At 33.5% G+C, this 24,198-nt stretch overlaps 1 protein-coding gene across 2 annotated transcripts; it reads left to right on the forward strand.

Annotated features, from left to right (window-relative positions):
• The first annotated feature begins 18,750 nt into the window (after window positions 1-18,750).
• LOC115698642 (protein ALP1-like) lies at window positions 18,751-24,152 on the forward strand. 2 transcript variants are annotated; one of them, XM_061105660.1, is made up of 6 exons: window positions 18,751-19,137; window positions 19,436-19,552; window positions 21,805-22,146; window positions 22,234-23,143; window positions 23,232-23,463; window positions 23,551-24,152. In XM_061105660.1, exons 4-6 carry the CDS (start codon window positions 22,391-22,393, stop codon window positions 24,018-24,020), a joined length of 1,455 nt encoding a protein of 484 aa, XP_060961643.1. In that variant the 5' UTR covers window positions 18,751-19,137; window positions 19,436-19,552; window positions 21,805-22,146; window positions 22,234-22,390; the 3' UTR covers window positions 24,021-24,152. The 2 variants fall into 2 exon arrangements, with proteins under 2 accessions (XP_060961643.1, XP_060961641.1); XM_061105658.1 differs by having other exon boundaries at window positions 19,436-22,146.
• The last annotated feature ends 46 nt before the right edge of the window (window positions 24,153-24,198 follow it).

Here is a 24,198-nt window from a genome sequence, read left to right on the forward strand (position 1 = left end):
ATCTACATGAAGCAACTTGATGGAATCAAGGTGGAATCCAAGGATGGTGAACTTGTATGTTTACTGAAGAGATCGCTATATGGTTTAAAGCAGTCTCCTCGACAATGGTACAAGAAATTTGATTTAGTTTTGGCTAAAGTTGGTTACTCAAGGTCTAAATATGACACATGCCTCTATTTCACAAATTTAAAGACTCAAGCTGCTACATTCTTGTTAGTGTATGTTGATGATATGTTAATCATGGGAAAGGATCAAAATCAGATTAACAAGCTCAAGTATGTTCTCAATAGTGAATTTGAGATGAAAGACTTAGGAGTAGCTAGGAAGATTTTGGGAATTGAAATACTAAGGGACAGGAAAAATAACAAAATGACATTGACTCAAGCTAAGTACATTGAATCTGTCCTAAGGAAATTTAAAATGACTGATTCTAAAGATGCAAATGTTCCTATTGCTGGTCATTTTGTGTTCTCAGCTAGTCAATCTCCCAAGAATGACAAAGAAAGGAAACGGATGGAAGAAATACCATATGCTGAAGCAATTGGAAGTGTGATGTATGCTATGATTAGCACTAGACCTGACATAGCATATGCTGTCAGTACACTTAGTAGATACATGTCTAACCCAGGTGAAGAACACTGGAAAGGAGTCAAGTGGTTACTGAGGTATCTAAAGACTACTTCTAACTATGGTCTGAAATTCAAGAGGACAGGTATCAAGGTGGAACTTGAAGGTTTTATTGATGCTGATTATGCATCAAATAGAGATACTAGAAAATCTCTAACTAGCTACTGTTTTCAACTGAACTCATGTTGTATGAGCTGGAAGTCTCAATTGCAACCTGTTGTAGCCCTTTCCACTACAGAAGCTGAGTTCATGGCAACAACCGAGGCATTCAAGGAAGCTGTTTGGATCATAGGAATTCTAGGTGAACTACAGATGATAAAGGGCAAAGCTGTTGTGTTTTCAGACAGCCAATCTTCAATTCATTTAAGTAAGAATCCCGTCTACCATGAGAGATCTAAACACATTGATATTAGAAGGTTTTGGATAAGAGAAAAGATAGAGGATGGTGAAGTTTATCTCGAGAAAGTTCCAAGTGAAGAGAACCCTGCTGATGCAGGAACCAAGGCGTTGCCAGTGAGTAAATTCCAACATTGTTTGGATTTACTCAACATAGGTCCTGACTAATTCAACAGGATCACTCCCTCAAGTGTAGTATGTCTATTAAGGTTCAGTTTAGTTTGGATTAAGGTGGAATTTGTGGTAAATAATCCACTCTAAACTAAACCTATTCTTATATCCAAATCAGTTGGAAAATCTGTTAATTTCAGTTGTATTAGTTCCACATTGGAAAGTTGGTTAGTTAGTTAAATAACAAACTTGTCTCAAGCTGTTAAGTGCTGGACATGTCAGCCACTAACAACTATATATTAAACTCTTGTTTGTAATCAGAATGGTGCAAGAGAAAAGAAGAGAGAGTGAGACAGAAACAGAAAGAGAGAATTCGATTAAGATCATGCTGAAGAAACTCAAGTCGACATTGGCTAAATTGCTCTAGTTTTGAGTGTTGAAGAGCCTAGACTGACTGAGAGTGTTCTGGTCGATCTTGTACTGAAATTGGTGTTTGTAATGGCTAATTCATAGTGGAGAAATCTCCTTGGGGGAGAGCTAGAGTAGGACTCAATATTTGAGATTCGAACTAGGATAATTCTTGTGTTTTCTCTCTGTTTTTCATGTTCTAATTATATTATTTATAATTCTGATTTTGTCATTTTAATTCTTGTTGATTATCTAACCTTAGATTGATTTGAGTTTGTGTTGTATGTTTACAACATAAGGTTTAGCAAAAGATTTGGTATACTTTATTAGGTATGTGTAAATGTGTGTATATATATATATATGTCCCTATATTATATATATGGTTGATTCTTAATGTTATATATTGATCTGGTTTTCTCTTTGAATATAGATTGTTTTAGTTACCCAAAAGACAAAGAAGATTGTTAATGTCTTAAATGCTTGTAATTTTCAACTATACTCTATTATGACTTTGGATTTGCATTTATACTTGTCAATAATTTATGCAGATTGATCCAAGACATATGTATGGTCATAGCTTGCATCTGTACTGCAAAGAGTGGTGTAAAGCTGATGTTGGTCAGCCATTCTTTTACTGGCGAGAAAATTTACCATTTCATAGATTATCCTTATACTTGAGTACTGGATTATTTGGAATTCATCTTGGAAATTATATTGTTATTTTGTCTGGCAGGTTAGACATAGGAGATGGTAAAGAGATTGACCTTGAAAAATGTCCAAGATCAAAGCTTAGGCAACAATGCATCAAATATCTTGGACCTGTAAAAGTTAAAGAGGATCAGATTGATCTAATGCATAGTTTATGTGCTTATAACCCCAGTTCCTGCTATATTGAGATATACTTACTCCTTTTATTTTTTTGGCTTCTTCTGATTTTAGCAAGAGAGAGAACATTACGAATACATTATTGTGGAGGGAAAGATTATTCAGAGCTTCAATTGTCTTTCTTGAAACACTGATCCCTTTTTCATATTTTTTGGAAAAAGAAAGGGGTATTTCATCATTCTAGGTTCTTGGCTGGGGGAGCTACATTAGCTGCAGGGAGACTAGAAGCAAAGTTTGGGACTTTGAAGGTACAAATTAGAAGAATAATATATATGCATGAAAGTTAATTTGTTGTTTGGTGCTGACTGAGTAATACATTATATATATTTCACCTGTTTAAATTGACCTGTTACCCTTTCTTATCTTTTTATTTTTTTTAACCTTCTATTTTTAGAGAAATTACACATATTAGCAATACCAAATCAAAGTTCTTATTGTTCTGATTTGTGGTGTCTAATCAACAGCTTTGACTTTTTAGTCCATTATTATTGTAACGCCCTAATGCTAAGGCACGCTACAGTGCTTTTTCAATTATGGTGCAATCTTTGCTAATCAAAGAAATTTCCCGAAAAACGTGTCAAATTAAAACTTTTGCTTTAAATACTAAACTTTGTAATATAATATTGTAACGCCCTAATGCTAAGGCACGCTACAGTGCTTTTTTAATTATTGTGCAATCTTTGCTAATCAAAGAATTTTCTCGAAAAATGTGTCAATTTAAAACTTTTATATTAATTATTAAACTTTATAATATTATAAAATATTTACATATATCGGGATCCCGTTTTCAAACTATGTAAAATTAATTTTTCAAAATATACATTTATTACAGGTCGCACAGCGACTACCAAAATACAAATCCCCAGATGTCCCGAGACCGAACACTCCAGGTCGCGCTGCTTTGACATGTACAATCTCACCCGAGCTCAGGTTCACTCCTGTTCAGCCTTCGCCTTTCCTTTACCTACACATGAAGGTAGAAACTGTGAGTCGACAGACTCAGTAAGAAATGCATATAACATATCACATAAATTCCGACCTGTAAATAGGCGCCCATACACCTATCTACAGGGCTTAACAGATGAGCAAGAACGTTCTAACTGCTTGTGCTACTGACCATGATATCACTCCTACTAGCACTATAATCGTGTCTTGTAGGACCCAAGACTATGTTCGTGCCGCTATGATAGCATCCATAGCATCCAACAGTATGATTGGCCATGATATCACTCTTAACCAAGACGATGCCTCGTATCGCTGAACCGACACAATGGTTGTGTCGCTATGATAGTACCAAAACATACTTTCCAGGGTGAATAACACTCTTAACCAGTACGATGCCTGTACTGCTGAACCGACACAATGGTTGTGTCGCTATGATATCACCCAAACACATACAAGGATACACACAGCATGCATATATATATCATACATATACATACACCCAGATATTTATATCACACGTTATATTCAGTTCTTACCTGTTTTCCGAATTCAAGTGTGCTGGCCGACCTGAACAGAAATCTCGTGCTAGATGGATGCCCTAATCACAATAATTGTAACACAGTTGAGTGACTCGCTAAATCACTCTCCGGGACTTAAACTTGAAACTAAAAGTTTCCCTATCGATAAACCTCATGGCAATACCCTAAATATCTCAAATTTGGCCAAAACTAGGGTTTTGGAAATTCCCCCAACAGGCAGACCGGTTCCCAACCGAAAATCCAGTTTTGGGTCACCAACCGGTCGACCGGTTGCCATAGGTCCCCCAGAACCAGAATTCCGGTTCTGTGCTGGGAACCCGAAAAATCTCCCCTTGAACTCAAAAACTCAACCAAACTTTATCAAACTATCCAGTACACCTATACAATGCATACACAACATTTTCCAACCAACAATTCACAGAAAAGACCACTAAATCAAATTATGCCATTAAAGCTCAAACCTTGAGCTTCAAAGCTCAAGCTTGCACATTACCCTCACCACAACCCAAAGCTAATAACCAGAGCTCAAAATCAAGTCAAAATAAACTTAGAATTCAAACCCTAAGCATACCTAAACCTAACAGCCACTTATTCTCAAAATCACAAGTTCAAACTAAGTAAAAAGCTTAACAACACATAAACAAGAGTTCTAGGGTTACCTCCACTTCAAGAGTACTTGATCTTTAGCTTAATTCCAAAAAATTGAGGAGGAAAAAGTTGGCTTCTTCTTTGGTTTTGTCTCAGCCGAAAGAGGGGAATAGAGCTTCAAGGATAAAGCCCTTTTTTTTTTTTAGTTTTTTTATTTTTCTTAATTTTCTTCAAATGGGAAAAGGATCACTAATCAATCCTTCCAACCCTTAGAAATAGCTAGGTGTCACTAAAATAACCAGCCACCTAACCTCAAATAGACCAAAGGACTAAATTGCCCTTAGACTTAAAACTAGGATATTTCCAAAGCTAGGGGTAAAATGGTCAATTCCATAATCCCGCTCAATCCCGATAATTTATTTTCTCTAAAATATTTCCCACTATGAAATAAGATTCTAAACTTACCCATGTGATCAATCTAGCCATCCATCGCATTTTCCATTGTCGCCGAGCAAAAATTACAAAAATAACATATTACACATATAAGCTAAATAATACCCCTAGAGTTTAATAAAATCTCCGGAATTGAGAAATTATAACTCTAATATTTATTTCTAAATATTGGGGTCCAGAATTAAATAAATTCACAAATAATAATCAAATAATAAAATAATAAACATCAGTGCTAATTGTCTTTACTAATAAAAAATTACTAGAGCGGTCATTACAATTATCGACCAACAAATGATCGTTTGAACACCTTCTTATCAATTCTCAAAGAAATTAGAATTTAGTATGAGTTGTTTAAGGACAAGTAATGGTCATGTTACATAATACGCAAAGGGGATTGGAACAACAAGCATTGCAAGATGGAGCTTGGTGAAAAACATTATCTTTTGATGATTTGGTTGTTTAGTTTGATTTGATATTACTTAATTTTCGGATTGAATTTTAAGAGATCATTAAAGGGTCAAATTGATGAGTGGACCATTTTAATTGGGTTTTGAGTTTGTTTGCCTTGTTTTTATGTGACTTAATTTTGAGAAGAAGGTTATAGAATACATTTAATAAATAAAATTACTAACAACGTTGTCTAATATTTTATTTTAGATTAATGATGAGTTGCAACTAAAAGGATATTAGTGACAATAAATAATTGTGGATTAACAAATATTAGTGATAAATTTTTATTGTGATTAAAGAAATATTTGTCACAATAAAAAATATTAGCCACAATTTTTTGTTGTGACTAAAGAAATATTAGCCACAACTTTTTGTGTAGCCAAATATATGTAGGTTGTGGCTAAAAAAGTATTAGTGACAACAAAAGTTGTCACCAAAAATAAATAATTTGTGGCTAAATGGTGTGTTAAATTAGATCCCCCCATGTAATACTTATTATTGCAGTTTTACAGAAAAGAGAAGAAATACAAATAAAACAGAATCAATCCTATGTGGCTTCGCCTCTAGTGGATCAAGATTTAGTAGTTAGTTACAACCGAAATTGTAACTAACTCCTAAACCTTTGATCAACCCTAATCTACAGCTATAAAAGAAGACCAGAGACTTACCAATCTCTCTGTTGAGAGATACCAGAAACCAGAAGCCGGATCTGAGAGTTTTACTCTCAAAGTTGTAGATTCAGTTGTACATGCAAAGAGAAAAGAAAAGAGAGTTAGTGAGATAGTGAGAAAAACCAAAAGAAAAACACAGAAAGGAAATATTGAGTGAATATTAGAAATACCAGTCGATATTGTGACTTGGATTTCTCACCTGTTTGTAATGTTCTTCTTCAAATAGTGCAGATCTAAAGATCGTCTTCAAGGCGAGCTCGAAAGAGGACGTACCCCTGATTTAGGGCGAACCTCTATAACTTTCTGGTGTTTGATTTCTTTCTATCTTTACTGTGTTTGGCTAGATCTTTGTGTGTGTGTGTTTTATGGTATTTCTGGGGTTATTTCTGGGAGGGATCGATCAAGAGATCGAGAAGAATCTCTGGTTCTAGGGTTTGAGAACCAGAGATAAGGCAGAGAGAGAGAGAGAGTTTGAGAAACTCTCGAAGGTTCGAAGTGACAAATGAGCTAGGGTTAGCTCTGATTGAACTTGGGTTTGTTCAAGGGAGAACGACAAATCGTTTGTGCGAAACGATCTGTCGTGCAGGAAAGAAACGACAAGTACCATTGTCGTTTGATTTGGTTTTAATTTGAATTTTTCTGGGACAATTTTGTCCCTGTCGTTTTAACCCATTACTTGAGTTGGTGTAGGGAAATCTTGGAATTTCACCAAGAAAAATCCTACAGTGGTATCAGAGCTTTGGTTCAAGCTTAATTCAACTCAAGAAAGGATCAAGAAAGTGATCAAGGCAGGAAGAAGAAGGAGAAACACAACAAGAAGTTGTGGACAGTGGAAAACCTGTGGAAATTCCACAAATTGATAATCAATCAATTTTTCTATAAACTCAACTCAATTTAATTTTGATCATTCTAACATGAGCAATATCAAAGTTGACATTGATCGTTTTGATGGTTCTGGTGATTACAGGATCTGGAGGAGAAAGATCAGATCTCTGTTGGCTCAACAGAAATTACTAAAGGTTCTTGAAGACCCTATTGAATGGCCAGACAACACTTCAAAAATACAGCAAGAAGAGCTGTTAGAAACAACATCGGGATCATAATTTTCAACCTTTCTGATGCCATTATCAGATTGGTTGATAAAGAAGAAACTCCTGCCAAGATTTGGAAGAAACTTGAAGAACAGTTTCAACAGAAGTCTCTAACTAATAAGATCTACCTAAAGGAGAGAATCTTTGGGTTCAAGATGAGTCATACTAAAACCCTAGATCAGAATCTTGATGAGTTTCTCAGAATGCATATTGAATTGGCAAATTCAGGAGAGAATGAAGCTCTAAGTGATGAAAATCAGGCAATAATCATTCTGAATTCATTGCCTGATTCATATAGAGAGGTAAAAACAACAATCAAGTATGGAAGGACTTCAATCACACTTGATGAAGTCATTTCTGCCCTAAAATCTAAAGACTTAGAGATGAAGAGTGAGAAATCCAATTCTGGACATGGTGAAATAAACCTAAGTAGAGGAAGGCCATCTCACAAGAAACCCTACCAGAACAGAGGTAGAAGTAATAGCACACATCATCACAGAAACTCAAACAGAGGGAAGAGTAGATCACCATCAAGAGACTCGTGTGATTCTACAGGTTGTTTCTATTGTGGAAAACCTTGACACTACAAGAAAGACTGCTATTTCTACAACAATAAATACAAAAGCAAGAAAGGAGGCATTCCCGTAAAGAACGAATCAAAACAAACATCAAAATGACAAATAGCAAGAAGCTAACTACTCAGATGGCTATGACAGTGGTGAAGTCTATGTTGCATCTACATCTTTCAAAGATGATTGGATATTGGATTCTGGGTGTACTTTTCACATGACAAATTCTAGGGAAATCCTAACTGACTACAGGGATTCTAAAGGTGGCAAAGTAATATTGGGAAACAACAATACATGCAATATAGAAGGTTCAGGTAATGTCAGTTTTAAAATGTTTGATGGAATTGTTAGAACCCTAACTGGTGTAAGGTATGTCCCTAATCTTGCTAGAAATTTAATTTCTATAAGTGTTCTAGATGACATGGGTATTGTTAGCAAAATTGAAGCAGGTTCAATGAAGCTATGTAAGGGAGCTATGACAATTATTAAAGGCCACAAACATGAAGGACTTTACTATTTAGATGGAGAACCAGTGACTCAATGTAACACTGCAGTCACTAGCAATCCAGAAGACTTAAAGGCTGTTCTATGGCATAGGAGATTGGGGCATATCAGTGAGAAAGGCCTACAGATCATGAGTGATCAAAGGCTACTGGGTAAGGACAGAGTAAGTAAAGTGGATTTCTGTGAATCTTGTGTTCTAGGTAAACATCATAGGCTAAAGTTTAAAACAGGTATTCATAAAACTAAACACATTTTGGAGTATGTTCACTCTGATCTGTGGGGACCAGAGAAAACTCCAACACATGGTGATAATGTGTATTTCATGTCAATTGTAGATGACCATTCTAGAAAAGTTTGGGTATTTTTACTTAAACATAAAAATGAGGCTCTATCTAAATTCATACAATGGAAAACTCTAATGGAAAATTTAACTAATCAGAGGGTTAAAACCCTAAGAACTGACAATGGCTTGGAGTTTTGCAATGATGAATTTAACAGGTACTGTGGCTCTGTTGGAGTTCAAAGGCACAGAACTGTGAGAATCACTCCTCAACAGAATGGGGTAGCAGAAAGGATGAATAGGACCTTGATGAACAAGGTCAGATGCCTGTTGATGCAATCTGGACTTACTAAAGGATTTTGGGGAGAAGTTGTGTTAACAGCAGCCTACCTGGTGAACAGAAGTCCATCCAGTGCCATTGAATTCAAGACACCAGAGGAGATCTGGTCAGGTTAGCCTCCTGATCTTTCAAACTTAAGAGTGTTTGGATGTGCAGCCTATGCACATTAGAGTGTTGGTAAATTGGAGCCTAGAGCTCTCAAATGTGTGTTCTTAGGCTATCCTGAAGGCACTAAAGGCTACAGGTTATGGGTAAGAGAGAAACAAGGGTTTAAAGCTATAAATAGTAGGGATGTTATTTTTAAGGAAGACTTATTTCCTTGTATTACTAATAATAATAACTCTGTATCTAGTCCTTCTTTAGACACTAACCCTGCAGGCACATCTGTGGACATGCAAACAAGGAACACTCAACCTAATACTGTTCAGGTGGAACCAGAACAGGTGGAAAACACTCAGGGAGATGAAAACTTGGAAGGAAATGACCAAGTTCAGGATGACAACATTCAGGTGGAACCTATTCTAGAAGAAGAGCAAGAAACTGAGGCAATACAAGATTACCAACTAACCAGAGACAGAACTAGAAGGGTTCCTAGACCTACACAGAGATTCAGTTTCACTGCTTGGGAAGAAGTGCTAGCCTATGCATTCTTTTGTGCTATGGGAGTGGAGATGACAGAACCTAAGACTTATGAGGAAGCTATGACTGATAAAGATGCCAAGAAATGGTCCAAGGCAATGGATACAGAGATGGAATCTCTGAGAAAGAACAGAACATGGATACTAGTGAAGAAACCTAAGGGAAAGAGCATTGTTTCATACAAATGGCTTTTCAAACACAAGGAAGGACTAACTGAGGCAGATCCTAAGAAGTTTAAGGCAAGACTAGTGGCTAAAGGGTTTACACAGAAAGAGGGGATTGATTTTAATGAGATATTCTCACCTGTGGCTAAGTATAAAACTATCAGAATTATACTTACCATAGCTACTCAATTTGACCTAGAAGTTGATCAAATGGATGTAACTACTGCATTTCTACATGGGGAACTTGAGGAAGAGATCTACATGCAACAACCTAAGGGATATGAGGAAAAAGGCAAGGAAGACTTGGTTTGCAAACTGATTAAGTCCCTGTATGGACTTAAACAGTCACCAAGGCAATGGAACAAAAGGTTTGATGAGTTTATGATCAAGAAAGGGCTCACTAGAAGCTACTATGATACCTGCCTATACTACAAAGGCACTAAAATTGATGAAGTCATCTACTTACTTCTGTATGTAGATGACATGCTCATTGTGAGCAAAGAAAGAACCAGAATTGACCTAATGAAGGGTTGGCTAAGGGAAGAATTTGAGATGAAGGACTTAGGCAAGGCTGCTAAGATCCTAGGTATTAATATCTCTAGGGACATGGAACATGGAACTCTAAGGCTACATCAGAAGAACTACATAAAGAAAGTCATAGAAAATTTCTCTATGACTAATGCAAAGAAAACTAAACAACCTATGACAAATCAGTACTACCTAAGCAAAGATCAATGCCCTAAAACTATAGCTGAGAAGGAATCTATGAGTGAAGTGCCCTATTCAAGTGCAGTGGGATCAGTGATGTATCTAATGGTCAGTACTAGACCAGATTTAGCCTATGCCATTAGTATACTAAGTAAGTACGTGGCAAACCCAGGTAAACAACACTGGGAGGCTATGAAATGGTTGTTAAGATACCTATTGGGATCTACAGAAGTGGGATTAAACTACAAGAGAAGGGACAATAGCAGAATGATCACTGGGTACAGTGATGCAGACTATGCAGGAGAAAGAGATAGTAGAAAATCTACCTCTGCCTATTTCTTTACACTATGGGGAAACTGTATAAGCTGGAAAGTACAACTGCAGCCTGTTGTAGCATTATCTACAACAGAATCTGAGTATGTAGCTGTTACAGAGGCTATTAAAGAAGCCATTTTGCTTAAGGGATTACTAGAAAAGCTGAAATTATTAGATGAAGAACCTATAATCTACTCAGATAGCCAGAGTTGTATCCACTTGTGTAAGAATCCTGTCTTTCACGACAGAACCAAACATGTGGAAATCAAGTACCACTTTAGTGACACAGAAGGTTGTACAGATAGAGAAAGTTCCCACTGAAGAGAATCTTTCTGATATCGGTACTAAGGTGCTACCCTTAACTAAGTTCAAGCACTGCTTGGACTTGTTAGGGGTTGGTAATGGTGGATGACCATTACCACAGTGAGCTAGGACCCTTAAAGAAAGACGCACTATAAGAATAAGTATTCCAGAAGAGATCTAAGGTGGAAATTGTTAAATTAGATCCCCCCTGTAATACTTATTATTACAGTTTTATAGAAAAGAGAAGAAATACAAATAAAACAGAATCAATCCTATGTGGCTTCGCCTCTAGTGGATCAAGATTCAGTAGTTAGTTACAACCGAAATTGTAACTAACTCCTAAACCTTTGATCAACCCTAATCTACAGCTATAAAAGAAGACTAGAGACTTACCAATCTCTCGATACCAGAAACCAGAAGCCAGATCTGAGAGTTTTACTCTCAAAGTTGTAGATCCAGTTGTACATGCAAAGAGAAAAGAAAAGAGAGTTAGTGAGATAATGAGAAAAACCAAAAGAAAAACACAGAAAGGAAATATTAATTGAATATTAGAAATACCAGTCGATATTGTGACTTGGATTTCTCACCTGTTTGTAATGTTCTTCTTCAAATAGTGCAGATCTGAAGATCGTCTTCAAGGCGAGCTCGAAAGAGGACGTACCCCTAATTTAGGGCGAACCTCTATAACTTTCTGGTGTTTGATTTCTTTCTATCTTTACTGTGTTTGGCTAGATCTTTGTGTGTGTGTGTTTTATGGTATTTCTGGGGTTATTTCTGGGAGGGATCGATCAAGAGATCGAGAAGAATCTCTGGTTCTAGGGTTTGAGAACCAGAAAGAAGGCAGAGAGAAAGAGAGAGAGTTTGAGAAACTCTCGAAGGTTCGAAGTGACAAATGAGCTAGGGTTAGCTCTGATTGAACTTGGGTTTGTTCAAGGGAGAACGACAAATCGTTTGTGCAAAACGATCTATCGTGCAGGAAAGAAACGACAAGTACCATTGTCGTTTGATTTGGTTTTAATTTGAATTTTTCTGGGACAATTTTGTCCCTGTCGTTTTAACCCATTACTTGAGTTGGTGTAGGGAAATCTTGGAATTTCACCAAGAAAAATCCTACAGTAGTATCAGAGCTTTGGTTCAAGCTTAATTCAACTCAAGAAAGGATCAAGAAAGTGATCAAGGCTGGAAGAAGAAGGAGAAACACAACAAGAAGTTGTGGACAGTGGAAAACCTGTGGAAATTCCACAAATTGATAATCAATCAATTTCTATAAACTCAACTCAATTTAATTTTGATCATTCTAACATGAGCAATATCAAAGTTGACATTGATCGTTTTGATGGTTCTGGTGATTACAGGATCTGGAGGAGAAAGATCAGATCTCTGTTGGCTCAACAGAAATTACTAAGGGTTCTTGAAGACCCTATTGAATGGCCAGACAACACTTCAAAAATACAGCAAGAAGAGCTGTTAGAAACAGCTACTGGGATCATAATTTTCAACCTTTCTGATGCCATTATCAGATTGGTTGATAAAGAAGAAACTCCTGCCAAGATTTGGAAGAAACTTGAAGAACAGTTTCAACAAAAGTCTCTAACTAATAAGATCTACCTAAAGGAGAGAATCTTTGGGTTCAAGATGAGTCATACTAAAACCCTAGATCAGAATCTTGATGAGTTTCTCAGAATGCATATTGAATTGGCAAATTCAAGAGAGAATGAAGCTCTAAGTGATGAAAATCAGGCAATAATCATTCTGAATTCATTGCATGATTCATATAGAGAGGTAAAAACAACAATCAAGTATGTAAGGACTTCAATCACACTTGATGAAGTCATTTCTGCCCTAAAATCTAAAGACTTAGAGATGAAGAGTGAGAAATCCAATTCTGGACAAGGTGAAATAAACCTAAGTAGAGGAAGGCCATCTCACAAGAAACCCTACCAGAACAGAGGTAGAAGTAATAGCACACATCATCACAGAAACTCAAACAGAGGGAAGAGTAGATCACCATTACTTGAGTTGGTGTAGGGCAATCTTGGAATTTCACCAAGAAAAATCCTACATGGTGGTTGTGACTAATTGTTGTGACATTTAGTCACAAAGATTAATTGTGACTAAAAGTGACTTTTAGTCACAACATTATTTTTTGTTGTGACTAAAACTTTTAGCCACAACGTCGTTACAAAAAAAATTGTGACTAAAACTTTTAGTCACGATATTTTTCACTTTTAGCCACAATTTTTGTTGTGACTAAAAGTGAAGTTTTTTGTAGTGGAAGAATCACATATAATTATCAACAATGAGAAATTCAACAAAAATAAATACCATATCTTTTATGAGTGGTTTACAAAATCAATGTAGAGTACTATGGAACATATTTTAAATCTTAATTCTTAATCTTGTTGGACCATTGTCTCTTCTTCATTTATAATAACACCAAGAGGTAGTGAAAACCAACTAAAGTTATCTCTAGTGAAAAATTACTAGTTGATGAGCAACTTTATTTTTTTCCCAAATGTAAAATCGTGACATTCATATGTTGAATTTGTTGTATAGTCAGCAACTACTCTTTTTTTATTGTGCTTGAAACATTTATCATCTACACAGTGAGAATTGAGTCGACTTCCAATCATACACAATATTACTAGTTTACAAATACAATATGTATGACTTTCATAACTCCATATAGTTCCACTTTTGAGTGGAGTTTTATTTCCAAGGAATTGAAAGCTCCCAAAATTGTATCGTTGGAATCTCGAAAAATACCACCACAACTTTACTTCTTTGGAGCTATCTCTTGCTGCACCATCAAGATTAATTTTGATGATATTTGGCAAGAGAGGCAACCAGCTCACTTCTTGAATTTGTAATTTCCTCTTTGTCTATAATATAAATTTTTTTTCTATATATTATTATATAATATATTTAATTAAATAAATTTTATATTGAATTGTAGATGTATTATTAATTAATTTTATTAATTTGATACAGAAGAATTAATTATATACCTTTGGAGGTTTTGGTAAAGAAACTAATTTTATTAATCCATTTCATAATTTGATTTTCTATACTTAGAAAATCAAAATTTTTTTCCCTAAACCAAAAATTTAAAACCTAAAAAAACTATTCATTTTTTTTCAAAACCCCAAAAATACCCCCTCACAATATTCTCTCTCTGCATCATCTCTCTCTCCCTCTATCTCACCCCAACCGCCCACCCTCACCCACCCACGTCAACCCCAACGCCGATCACCACCCTCACCCCCGTCGACCACGACCCCAACCCCTCCGACCCCAACCCCAACCCGAAAGAGCAACCCCAGTCTCTGAAACTTTTTTTTTTTTTCCTGCGATTTGAGAGAGGGAAGAAGACATAGGTCCGATGGTCGGACCTTGGGGGTCCGATGGGTCCGACCATCGGACCCATCGGACCCCCAAGGTCCGACCGTTGTTTTTAATTTTTTTTTTTCTCGCGATTTTGGAGAGAGAGGAAGAAAGAGGTCCGATGGTCGGACCTTCGGTCCGATGGGTCGACCATCGGACCCGAAGGTCCGACCGGCTTTTAATTTTTTTTTTTCCCGCGATTTGAGAGAGAGGGAAGAGAGAGGTCCGATGGTCGGACCTTGGGGTCCGATGGGTCCGATTGGTCGGACCCCATCGGACCCCATGGTCCGACCATCGGACCTGGGGTGTGGGATTATTGGGACCGGCTAGATAGAAAGAGAAAGAGAGATAGTTTTAGTTTGGGGGTATTTTTGGGGTTTTGAAAAAAAAGGTATAGTTTTTTTAGGGTTTAAATTATTGGTTTAGAAATCAAATTTTTTGATTTTCTAAGTATAGAAAATCAAATTTCCCGTATATATTGACATTTGATACCCATAAATTATAAAAATTGTCACAAATAACTCATTGTGACTAAAACATTATTGTCATTGTGATTAAAAATTACATTTAGTTACAATTTTTTTTTTTTTTTTGTGACTAGAAACTATTTTTTTTTTTGTGTGTGTGAAGCCATGTCTTCCCTTACTCCTCCGCTACATGTTGTTTCTTTCCTTACAATTTGTTTTTGTCTTTCAAATACATTTTTTTCTCTATTACATACATTTAAATCTTTATTCTTAATCTTGGTGGACCACTGATGTCTCTTATAGCTTCCTCCATAATAAAATCAGGAGGTTGTGAAAACCAACTAAAATTGTCCCTTGTGAAAAATCCATAATTAGCTAGTTGATCAGCAACTTCATTTCCTTCTCGATATATATGTGAAACCATGACATTCATATCTTGAATCCGTTGTAAAGTCAGCAACCACTCTTCTTTTATTGTGCTTGGAACATCAATTTGCTTATTCATTATCATCGACACAGTGAGAATTGAGTCGACTTCCAACCATACACAATGCCATTGGTTTACAAATGCAATATGTATGGCATTCATAACTCCATATAGTTCTGCTTCGAGTGGAGTTTTGTTTCCAAGAAAAGAACTGAAAGCTCCCAAAATTGCACCATTTGAATCTCGAAAAACACCACCACAACTTGCTTCTTTGGAGCTGCCTCTTGCTGCGCCATCAGTATTAATTTTTATGATATTCGGTGGGGGAGGCAACCAACTCACTTCTTGAATTTGTGTTTGCCTCTTTATCTATATTATAAAAAAAATTATATATATTAATATAATTTGTGTTTGCCTCTTTATCTATATTATAAAAAAAATTATATATATTAATATATAATATATTTAATTAAATAAATTTCATATTGATTTACAGATATATTATTAATTAATTTTATTTATTTGATGGAAAAAAATTAATTATATACCTTAGGAGAATTTGGTAAAGAAGCTAATTCCATAAATCCATTTGATCCCCATGCATGTCTATATTCACATTCATCGCCTTTTGTACAATGTCCAACCGCCCAAAATTTACAAATAATATTGATCGAATAATTGGTAGTAGAAGAATAACACATTGCCATATCTGTAATTTTATGGTACATATATGTGATTAGTTCTTTGTATATATTAGGATGATAATATCAAATATTAATAAATTATAGTAAAAAAAATAAATTCTAATTATATAGTTAATTATTATTATTATTATTATTATTATTATTATTATTATTATTATTATTATTATGAATAAGGTATATGCATGTTTTCATGATTTTCATGTGTATGTGTGTGAAAATGTCCTTTAATTGTTAAAATAAATAACACATATCAATCCATATAAAAATTCAAGAATCACATACAATTAATCTCATAAATGCTATTGGTTTTAATATAATATAATTCACAAAACTAATAATAATAAAACCAAATAATTCACATTACATAACATTAATTAAGATGTAATATACAATAAAATTTTATCGTTATACTTAAGACCTAAATTTAATCAATCAATCAATAAAAATTTTATGAGAATAATCAAATTGTTGTAAGTTTCAAATCAATTTTAATATTCATATCCGATTGTACAAACAATTAAAAGAAATGAAGCCCTAATTAAAAATGAAAACAATTAAGCTCACGTACTATATATATAAATTATTATTTCATATGAAAAAAAGATGATATATAATTTATATTCATTAGAAACCAAACCCTAATTAAATTAAGTTGAAGAGAGAATATAATTAATTACGTACTTCGTTGTGTGATTATATGAACTCCAAGAGATATTGAAAAACGTAATTTAATTTGATGAGCAAAGGGGAAAATGTGTATTAATTAGAGAGTTTATTAGCTGCAGAGATGATCAAATGAAAAATAATTCTATCTTTTCTATTTATAGATGCATTTTTAGATTTTTATTTTTATAATAATATATTATTTCAAAATAAATACATTATAAGGATATAATAAATACTTTATTTTAAATTTAAATATCATACGGAGATCTTTATTATTTGTTATTATTATGTTAATATAGGTTAGATAAGATACTTGTTTTTTATTTTAATTTTTTTAAAAAATAACAAATACAAATTAACATGGGCAATTATATTGTGTTACGTGATCAACTTGGTTTATTTTTTTTTTTCTTGATTATAATTGTTTTAGATACAATATTTCCTTATTTATTTACTATATATTATTGATTTTTTTTAATAACGAATTTGTTGAGATTAAATGGGAATGTTTTAAGTAATTTCTAAAAGTTAATATATTTCGTGTTCTAGAAGAATATATTGATAAATTTAATAATTCATTAATTTATTAAGAAAATATGAGAATAGAAAGAAAGAAAAAACTCTAAACGTAAATTACTTCTTTTTAAATATTATTATTTGTTAGTGTACTTTTGTTATCTTGAAAAGTTTGAGCACAATTCCATTTGAAATTAAAATTAAAAATAATAATAATAATAATAATAATAATAATAATAATAATAATAATAAGAATAAATAGTTTGAAAAATTTATCTCGAGTTCCAATGTCCTTCATCATGGATAACTTTTTTTTTTTTTTTTGTTAAGTTCATCATGGATAGCTTGAGTTTGTGTACAAAGCAATTAGAATGCACCCACATCAATCTCTATTTTATTCTTCAAAATATTTCATTAAAAAAATAAAAAAGTCTTACTTAAAATGTTAGAGCACTCACATTTTATTTCATTCTTACAAAATTTACACAAATTTAATCGGTCTTAGCACCAAAGAAAAAACATTGTTATTTTAGAGTATTATTTTCCATGGGATAGCAAATTACCTAACGCCCTATAATTAGTTAATAATTTTTTATAATTTTGATTAAAATAAAATAAGTAGCACTCGATATTGAGTTGTAACAATATCAATATTATACTCTATAAGGATGCTATGTACTAAGACTGAATATTTTGACCGAATTTGACCTAGACCCAACCAACCCGTCCGGACCCGACCCGATCAACCCATAAAATTAAAAAAAAAAACTCATTCTGTTTGGGCAGGTCAGGTCCAACCCGACACACTTTCGGACGAGTTTGCGAGTTGGTTTTTTATAATTACTGGATTTCGAGTTGGACCCAAACCCACATACCAACCCAATCATTTTTTATATTTTTATTACATATATAATATATTAAAAATAAAAAAAAATAGAAAATCTAATCATTTTACTTTTATTACATAGATAATATATTAAAAATAACAATATATAATATAATATAATTTGAAACTTGACTTTTGTATTTTAGACTTAAAATTAATGCATTTTTTATTTTATTTTAATCTAACGAATATATATTATGGTGGTATAAATTTATAACTTATATGATTAATTTAATATATAGAAAAAATTACATAAAATTTCAGTTTATTTTTTTTTAAAAAAAAAATATTAACAAGTTGATCGGGTCAACTCGTTGATCCGACCAACCCTGTTAACTCAAACTCGCAGACCCGCGAACCCGAAACTATTTCACAAGTTGGGTCAGGGTAAAAATTTTTGAACTCGAAATTTGTAAGTCTGAAACCCGCAAACCTAAAATTCAGTCAACTCGCAAGCCCTACTATGTACTATAAATGCCCTTTAATAATTTTTTTTGGCTAATTAAGATTTTTGTCCCCGAACTTTGACATGTACCAAATCATGCCCCCTAAACTTTGAAGACCGTTAAAAATTCTCTCTAAACTATTGAGATTGTTAGATTTAAGGACTTTAATCTAATTTTAGTAACAAAAATCTAACATAGATGAAAATTTACGAAGCATGATTTTACACATATCAAAGTTCGAGAGGTATAATTTAGTAGATATCAAAGTTCGATGAGCATAATTTAGTTCATCGACAATTACCGAATTAGTTAAATTGAATAAAATTAGACAAATGTCATTAAATCTAACAATCTCAATAATTTAACTGCCAAAAAATTCAAAAAACTTAGGCTCTGTTCGGTAACATTTTTAAAAGTGAATTTTTATTTTTTTAATCAAAATTATAAAAACATTATTTGAAAGTAATGTTCGGTAACTAATTTTACTTTTTGTTTTTTTTAATTTAAAATCAAATTTAAACAAATTTTAAAAACAGATATTTCATGATTTTAAAAATTTTAAAATCACTTTTTTCTCATTTCCTTCTCTCTCTCTGGATCACTCGCTTTGCTCGGTTCCATTCCGAAAATTCATCAATGGCTTCAGCTATTCCAGGTAAAGATTTCTTCATCTCGATCTCTCTCTCTCTCTCTCTCTCTCTCTCTCTCTCTCTCAACTTTTTTCTAGGTTTGAGAAAATCTTCATCTCCATATATGCTTTCTACTTAGGGTTTGCAGGTTTGTACTGTCATTGTAATCTTGTTTGAGTTTTCTGCATATTTGGCTTTTTTCTTGTTCCCATGTACTTTTCGTGGGTGTTCATGTACTTTTTGTTGGGTCTAAGTGATTATGTATTTGATATTCTTGCAAAGTGTTGTTTATTCTGCTTATGCAACTTTTGCTGCGTTTTTCAGAGAGTTATCTGGTCTAGTTGATCGATCGTAGGTGATGGAATTAGGTGGGAATCTAAGGGAAGAGCAGCTACCTATTTATCAAGACCCTCCTTCCTCATAAACCCACTTTGCTTTGAGGTTTGATCCAAATGCTACTAGCTTTTAAAATGTATATTATTGATTGATATTAGAGGCTTACATTACAATTATTCTAATAAAACTTTGTAGCAAAACTATTCTACTTAACAAAATACCATTGAGTACTTGATGGGTTTGTGGTTCTTTAGTGTTTGTCTTGGTGTAAGCAAATTAGGAAAAAGGATACCAGAATTAGTAAAAGAAATTCAGTTCTGGGTTTGTGGTAGTTTTGTTCCCAACATTAAATGTCCCTGAGTATGAATAAATGCTGATTTAGTTTAAATAAGAAAGTAGAGAATTTCATCCTTGTTAGGAAAATATATACCAACATAGACTTTAAATAGAGAACTATTCAAGTGGGAAAATTCAGATTATGATATGAGAAAGAAAATTAACCCAATTAAAGCACTAAAGAAAAGGTAACAAACAATATCTGTTGTAATCTTACCTCTGTTTTTCCTAAAATAAAGTCCAACAATATCCTCTGTTAAGCTATGAGGATGAAGACAATGGACTTCTGTTTCTTTTAATCTTATTATCCATAATATCCTAACTGATTGATTTTGGTCCTGTGCTTTTGTCTTCTTGTTGATGGAGACTAAGCACAAATTATGTGGCAATTGGTCTCGTTTCAATTTCATTCTCACTTGTGTGATACTAAGAAATAGTCAAGTCAGTCCATTTGGTTTTATTACAATTTTCTATCAATGCCTTTCATTGCTTTATTGCCACTTTAGTGGTTGGTTTGAAAATTTAAGCATTAATCTTTCTTACTGAATGTATGGCTTTCAGAGCTGTATAAGATGCATGCTACTGGTAAATTTTTAGTTGAAGGTTGCTTGATGAAATTGGACTTCCTCTTAAGTTTTTGTTATGTCATTGCAGTGAATTTTTTTGTTTTTCTTTTATAAGACCATTTTGTTTTTGATAAATACCGAGTAGATATTTCTTTATAGATACAGAATGTATGGTTTCTAATTTATAGTTATTCTGACTTTTTGTGCCTCTCATATCTTCATACTCTCATTTTTTGATCTTGTGACTTATCTGGTTGCTCACTTTATTATTTCCTTCCTTCTTTAACAGTTCATGTTGAGCTCACAAAAAGGATGTAGGATTATTTATTCATTTTGTTAATGAGACAGGACATTTTCGTTTAGTTAGAAATATATGAAACTAACGTCTTTAAAACAAATCATGAGTTCCATGAGTCTATGATTTTTTCGTCATATCTTTAAGTGAATTAATGCATCCATAATAGAAAAAGGTTGGAGGTGCTTTCACACGCTTTTGGATGAATATAAGCTTTTCAGAAGCAGATGTATAACTATTTTTTCTTCTGTTTCACCATTGTAATTGTAATTCATTTAGAGGTTCTGACACACGTCAACCATGGGATTAAAGAGCTCATATTTGTACAAGGTCTTATAACTTTCATGATATGTGTAAATATTATTGTAATGCTTGCTAGAGCTCTGTCATTTGTTTTTTTGGCAACTTGAGTTTGATACTGTATACATGCCAGTCAAATTTAGGGAGTTTTTCTTTACTTATGGGCTACTGATATTGTTTAAAGTGAGAATATGAAGAGAGAATAGGAGAGTATCATAAGTCTAGTATAGTGTTGGGTAAGGAAAATAATAACTGCTTGAATGGGCTTCTGTAGAGTGTATTAAATATTGAGATAAATCAATCATTTTGTCTGTGATGATGTTTACCGCATTAATAAATAAAATGCATGTATCCCTAAGTGACAAGTTGTTATTTGATTGACATGTTTAGGTTTTGATTCGACTCACTTGAAAAAAAAAATGATGATATGTTTAATGCTATATTCTTCACTGTAGTTTGATTGTTTCATTGTGCTTTGTTTTTTTCCCTTTTAAAGTATATTTTAATGATGATATGTTTAATGTTATACTAATTTCTTTTTTCAAAAGCTAATGATAGTGTTTAGTGGAATGGGAATGCATCACTAGTGAAAATTTTGTGGCCATGATCTATTCAAGCTTTAAACAATTAATAAAATTTAAATAAAATACATAACTTGACCTTTAGTTATTACTTATTAGTAATTAATAATACTAAACCAAGCTATGGAGTTGTAGCTTTTTTGCAAATGTTGAAAATAAAAATACTTGCTCTGTTGGAGACCTTAAAATTACATCATTGTGTTTATTTATTAATTATTGTGTTTATTTATTTTTGAGGAATTTTAGGATTAGTCTTGTAATTACATGTAGATTGAGTAGATGATAGGAGCAGATAGTGAGGTGCTTATTATCGATAATAGTGAAGCTTCTATTTGGCCTCAAAAACATGAAGAGGTTTTTGTGGGACTTATGGAAGAAGAAGTTTTGAAGGGAAATAGGAATACTACAACTTTCACAAAGCAATCATGGAAGCATATAAAGGAGGAACTTTGTGCACAAGTGAAAAGAAGCTACACTAATTTGCAACTAAGGAACAATTACAACTTGTTAAGACAAAAGCACAAGGATTTCAAATCTTTACTGAAAGAGACTAGCATAGGATATAGTGAAGTGACTGGACAAGTTACTGCGCCAGATAAAGTGTGGGATAGGCTTATTCGGGTAAACAAATATTTTCAAATGAATTTATTGCTTGATTTATTTTAATAGGTGTTGGAATATTTATTTTTACTATTTTATTTTGTGTAGGTTAACAAGTCTGCTAAATTTTTTTAGAAAAAAGGGTTGTGTACTTTATAAAAAATTATGCACCATTTTTGGTGATACCACTGCAACTGGTTTCAATGCTCATCCTTCAACTCGAAGTCCTTCTATAGATCTCGATAATAATGATGATGATGATGCTATGTCAAAGAGTCCATCTGTTAGGAATCAAGAGAGTAGTTTTGATGAGGATGGTCGCAAAAGAAGAGATAAATCAACTGGCACTACGAGTTCTCGATCGGCAAAAAAAGCAAAGTTCTCACTTGCATTGGCAGAAACATTGACGGTATATAATGAAACTGCAAAGCGAAAGATAGATTTGTATGAGAATTCAATGACATTGACAAAACATCACTTATTGGATGAGTGTATTGAAGCTCTCAATCAAATTGACGGAATTAGTGGAGAAGTATACGCGAAGGCTATTGAGAAGTTTGAGAGCGAGGTGTCTAGAGCATTAGTTTTATTTGCTTGCGCGGAGTACAATCGATTATATCTAACTAAGGAACCGTGTAGAAATTCGGCCCTTTCAGGACATGAGTATGTAATGGAAGTGTTGCATGGTCACGAGAGTAGGTGTTATGATTTATTCAGAATGGATAAGGACGTCTTCATATTATTTTGTGGTGTTCTAAAAGAAAAAAATTTATTGAGGAACTCCCGTTATCTTTCTGTTGAGGAGCAAGTTTCTATGTTCTTATTTGTCGTTGGACATAATGAGCGACATCGTGTAGTTGCTGAACGATTTCAACACTCCACCTCAACTATATCTGAATACTTTAGGAAAGTCTTGAGGGCAGTATGTCGCTTATCCAAAGAGTTAATTACTCCACCTTCGTTTGATGTAGTTCCTCCAGAAATTCGATTCAATCCAAAATACTATCCATTTTTGAAGGTAGAAAAACTTATACTATCTCTTTTATTATTATTTTAATATTTAATAAATAAAGAATAAAAGCCAATAATTTCTTTTTTATTTTTAGAATTGTGTCGGAGCTATAGATGGGACCCATATCTCTGCTCATGTTCCCATTGATGAACAAATACCATATCGAGGCCGGAAGGTGGATACAACTCAAAATGTCATGTGTATATGTTCATTTGACATGAAGTTCACATATGTTGTTGCTGGATGGGAAGGATCGGCTAATGATGCACGAATTCTTTCAGAATGTGCCACAAACCCAGATTATGAATTTCCAGCTCCACCCAATGGTAAGTGTTATCAAACTTATTGTGTTTATTGACATTGTTTTGTATTAATATTTATATGGAAAACTAATATCAATTAACATTATTTAGGAAAATATTATCTGGTTGATTCTGGATACACAAACATGCCTGGTTTCCTGTCCCCATATCGAGGGGAAAGATATCATTTGAATCAATATGCAGATCGTAATCCTTTAGGAAAAAGAGAGTTGTTCAATTATCGACATTCGTCTTTGAGAAATGTCATCGAGCGGTGCTTTGGCGTATTGAAGGCTCGTTTTCCCATTTTAAAGCAAATGCCTTCGTATGATCTGAAAATACAGAAGTACATTGTGATTGCATGTTGTGGGATTCCCAATTTTATAAGGACGAATGCAGAAAAAGATATATATTTTGATGGAGATGAAGACATTCCCGAAGTACAAGATACTACTATACAAAGCACTCACGAAACTTTGAATGATAGTGTTGAGTTTAGCATTTCAAGAGATCAAATTCGTGAAATGGCTAATGTTCGTGATGAAATTGCTGATCATATATGGAGAGCAAATCGACGATGAAGATAATGAGTGAAGTTTATTAATAATTAAAACTTTTTAAATATTTTGTTTCAAGATTGAACAATTATTAGTTCATATTTTATTATGATTTTGTCAGTTTTGTGTTATAGATAATGAGTTTCGTGATTCAAATTACTTGAATTTTTTTAAAATGCTAATGAGTATTTTTTATTTAATT

The sequence above is a fragment of the Cannabis sativa genome, chromosome X, assembly GCF_029168945.1.
Source record: "Cannabis sativa cultivar Pink pepper isolate KNU-18-1 chromosome X, ASM2916894v1, whole genome shotgun sequence".
In the NCBI taxonomy this organism is placed as follows: domain Eukaryota; kingdom Viridiplantae; phylum Streptophyta; class Magnoliopsida; order Rosales; family Cannabaceae; genus Cannabis; species Cannabis sativa.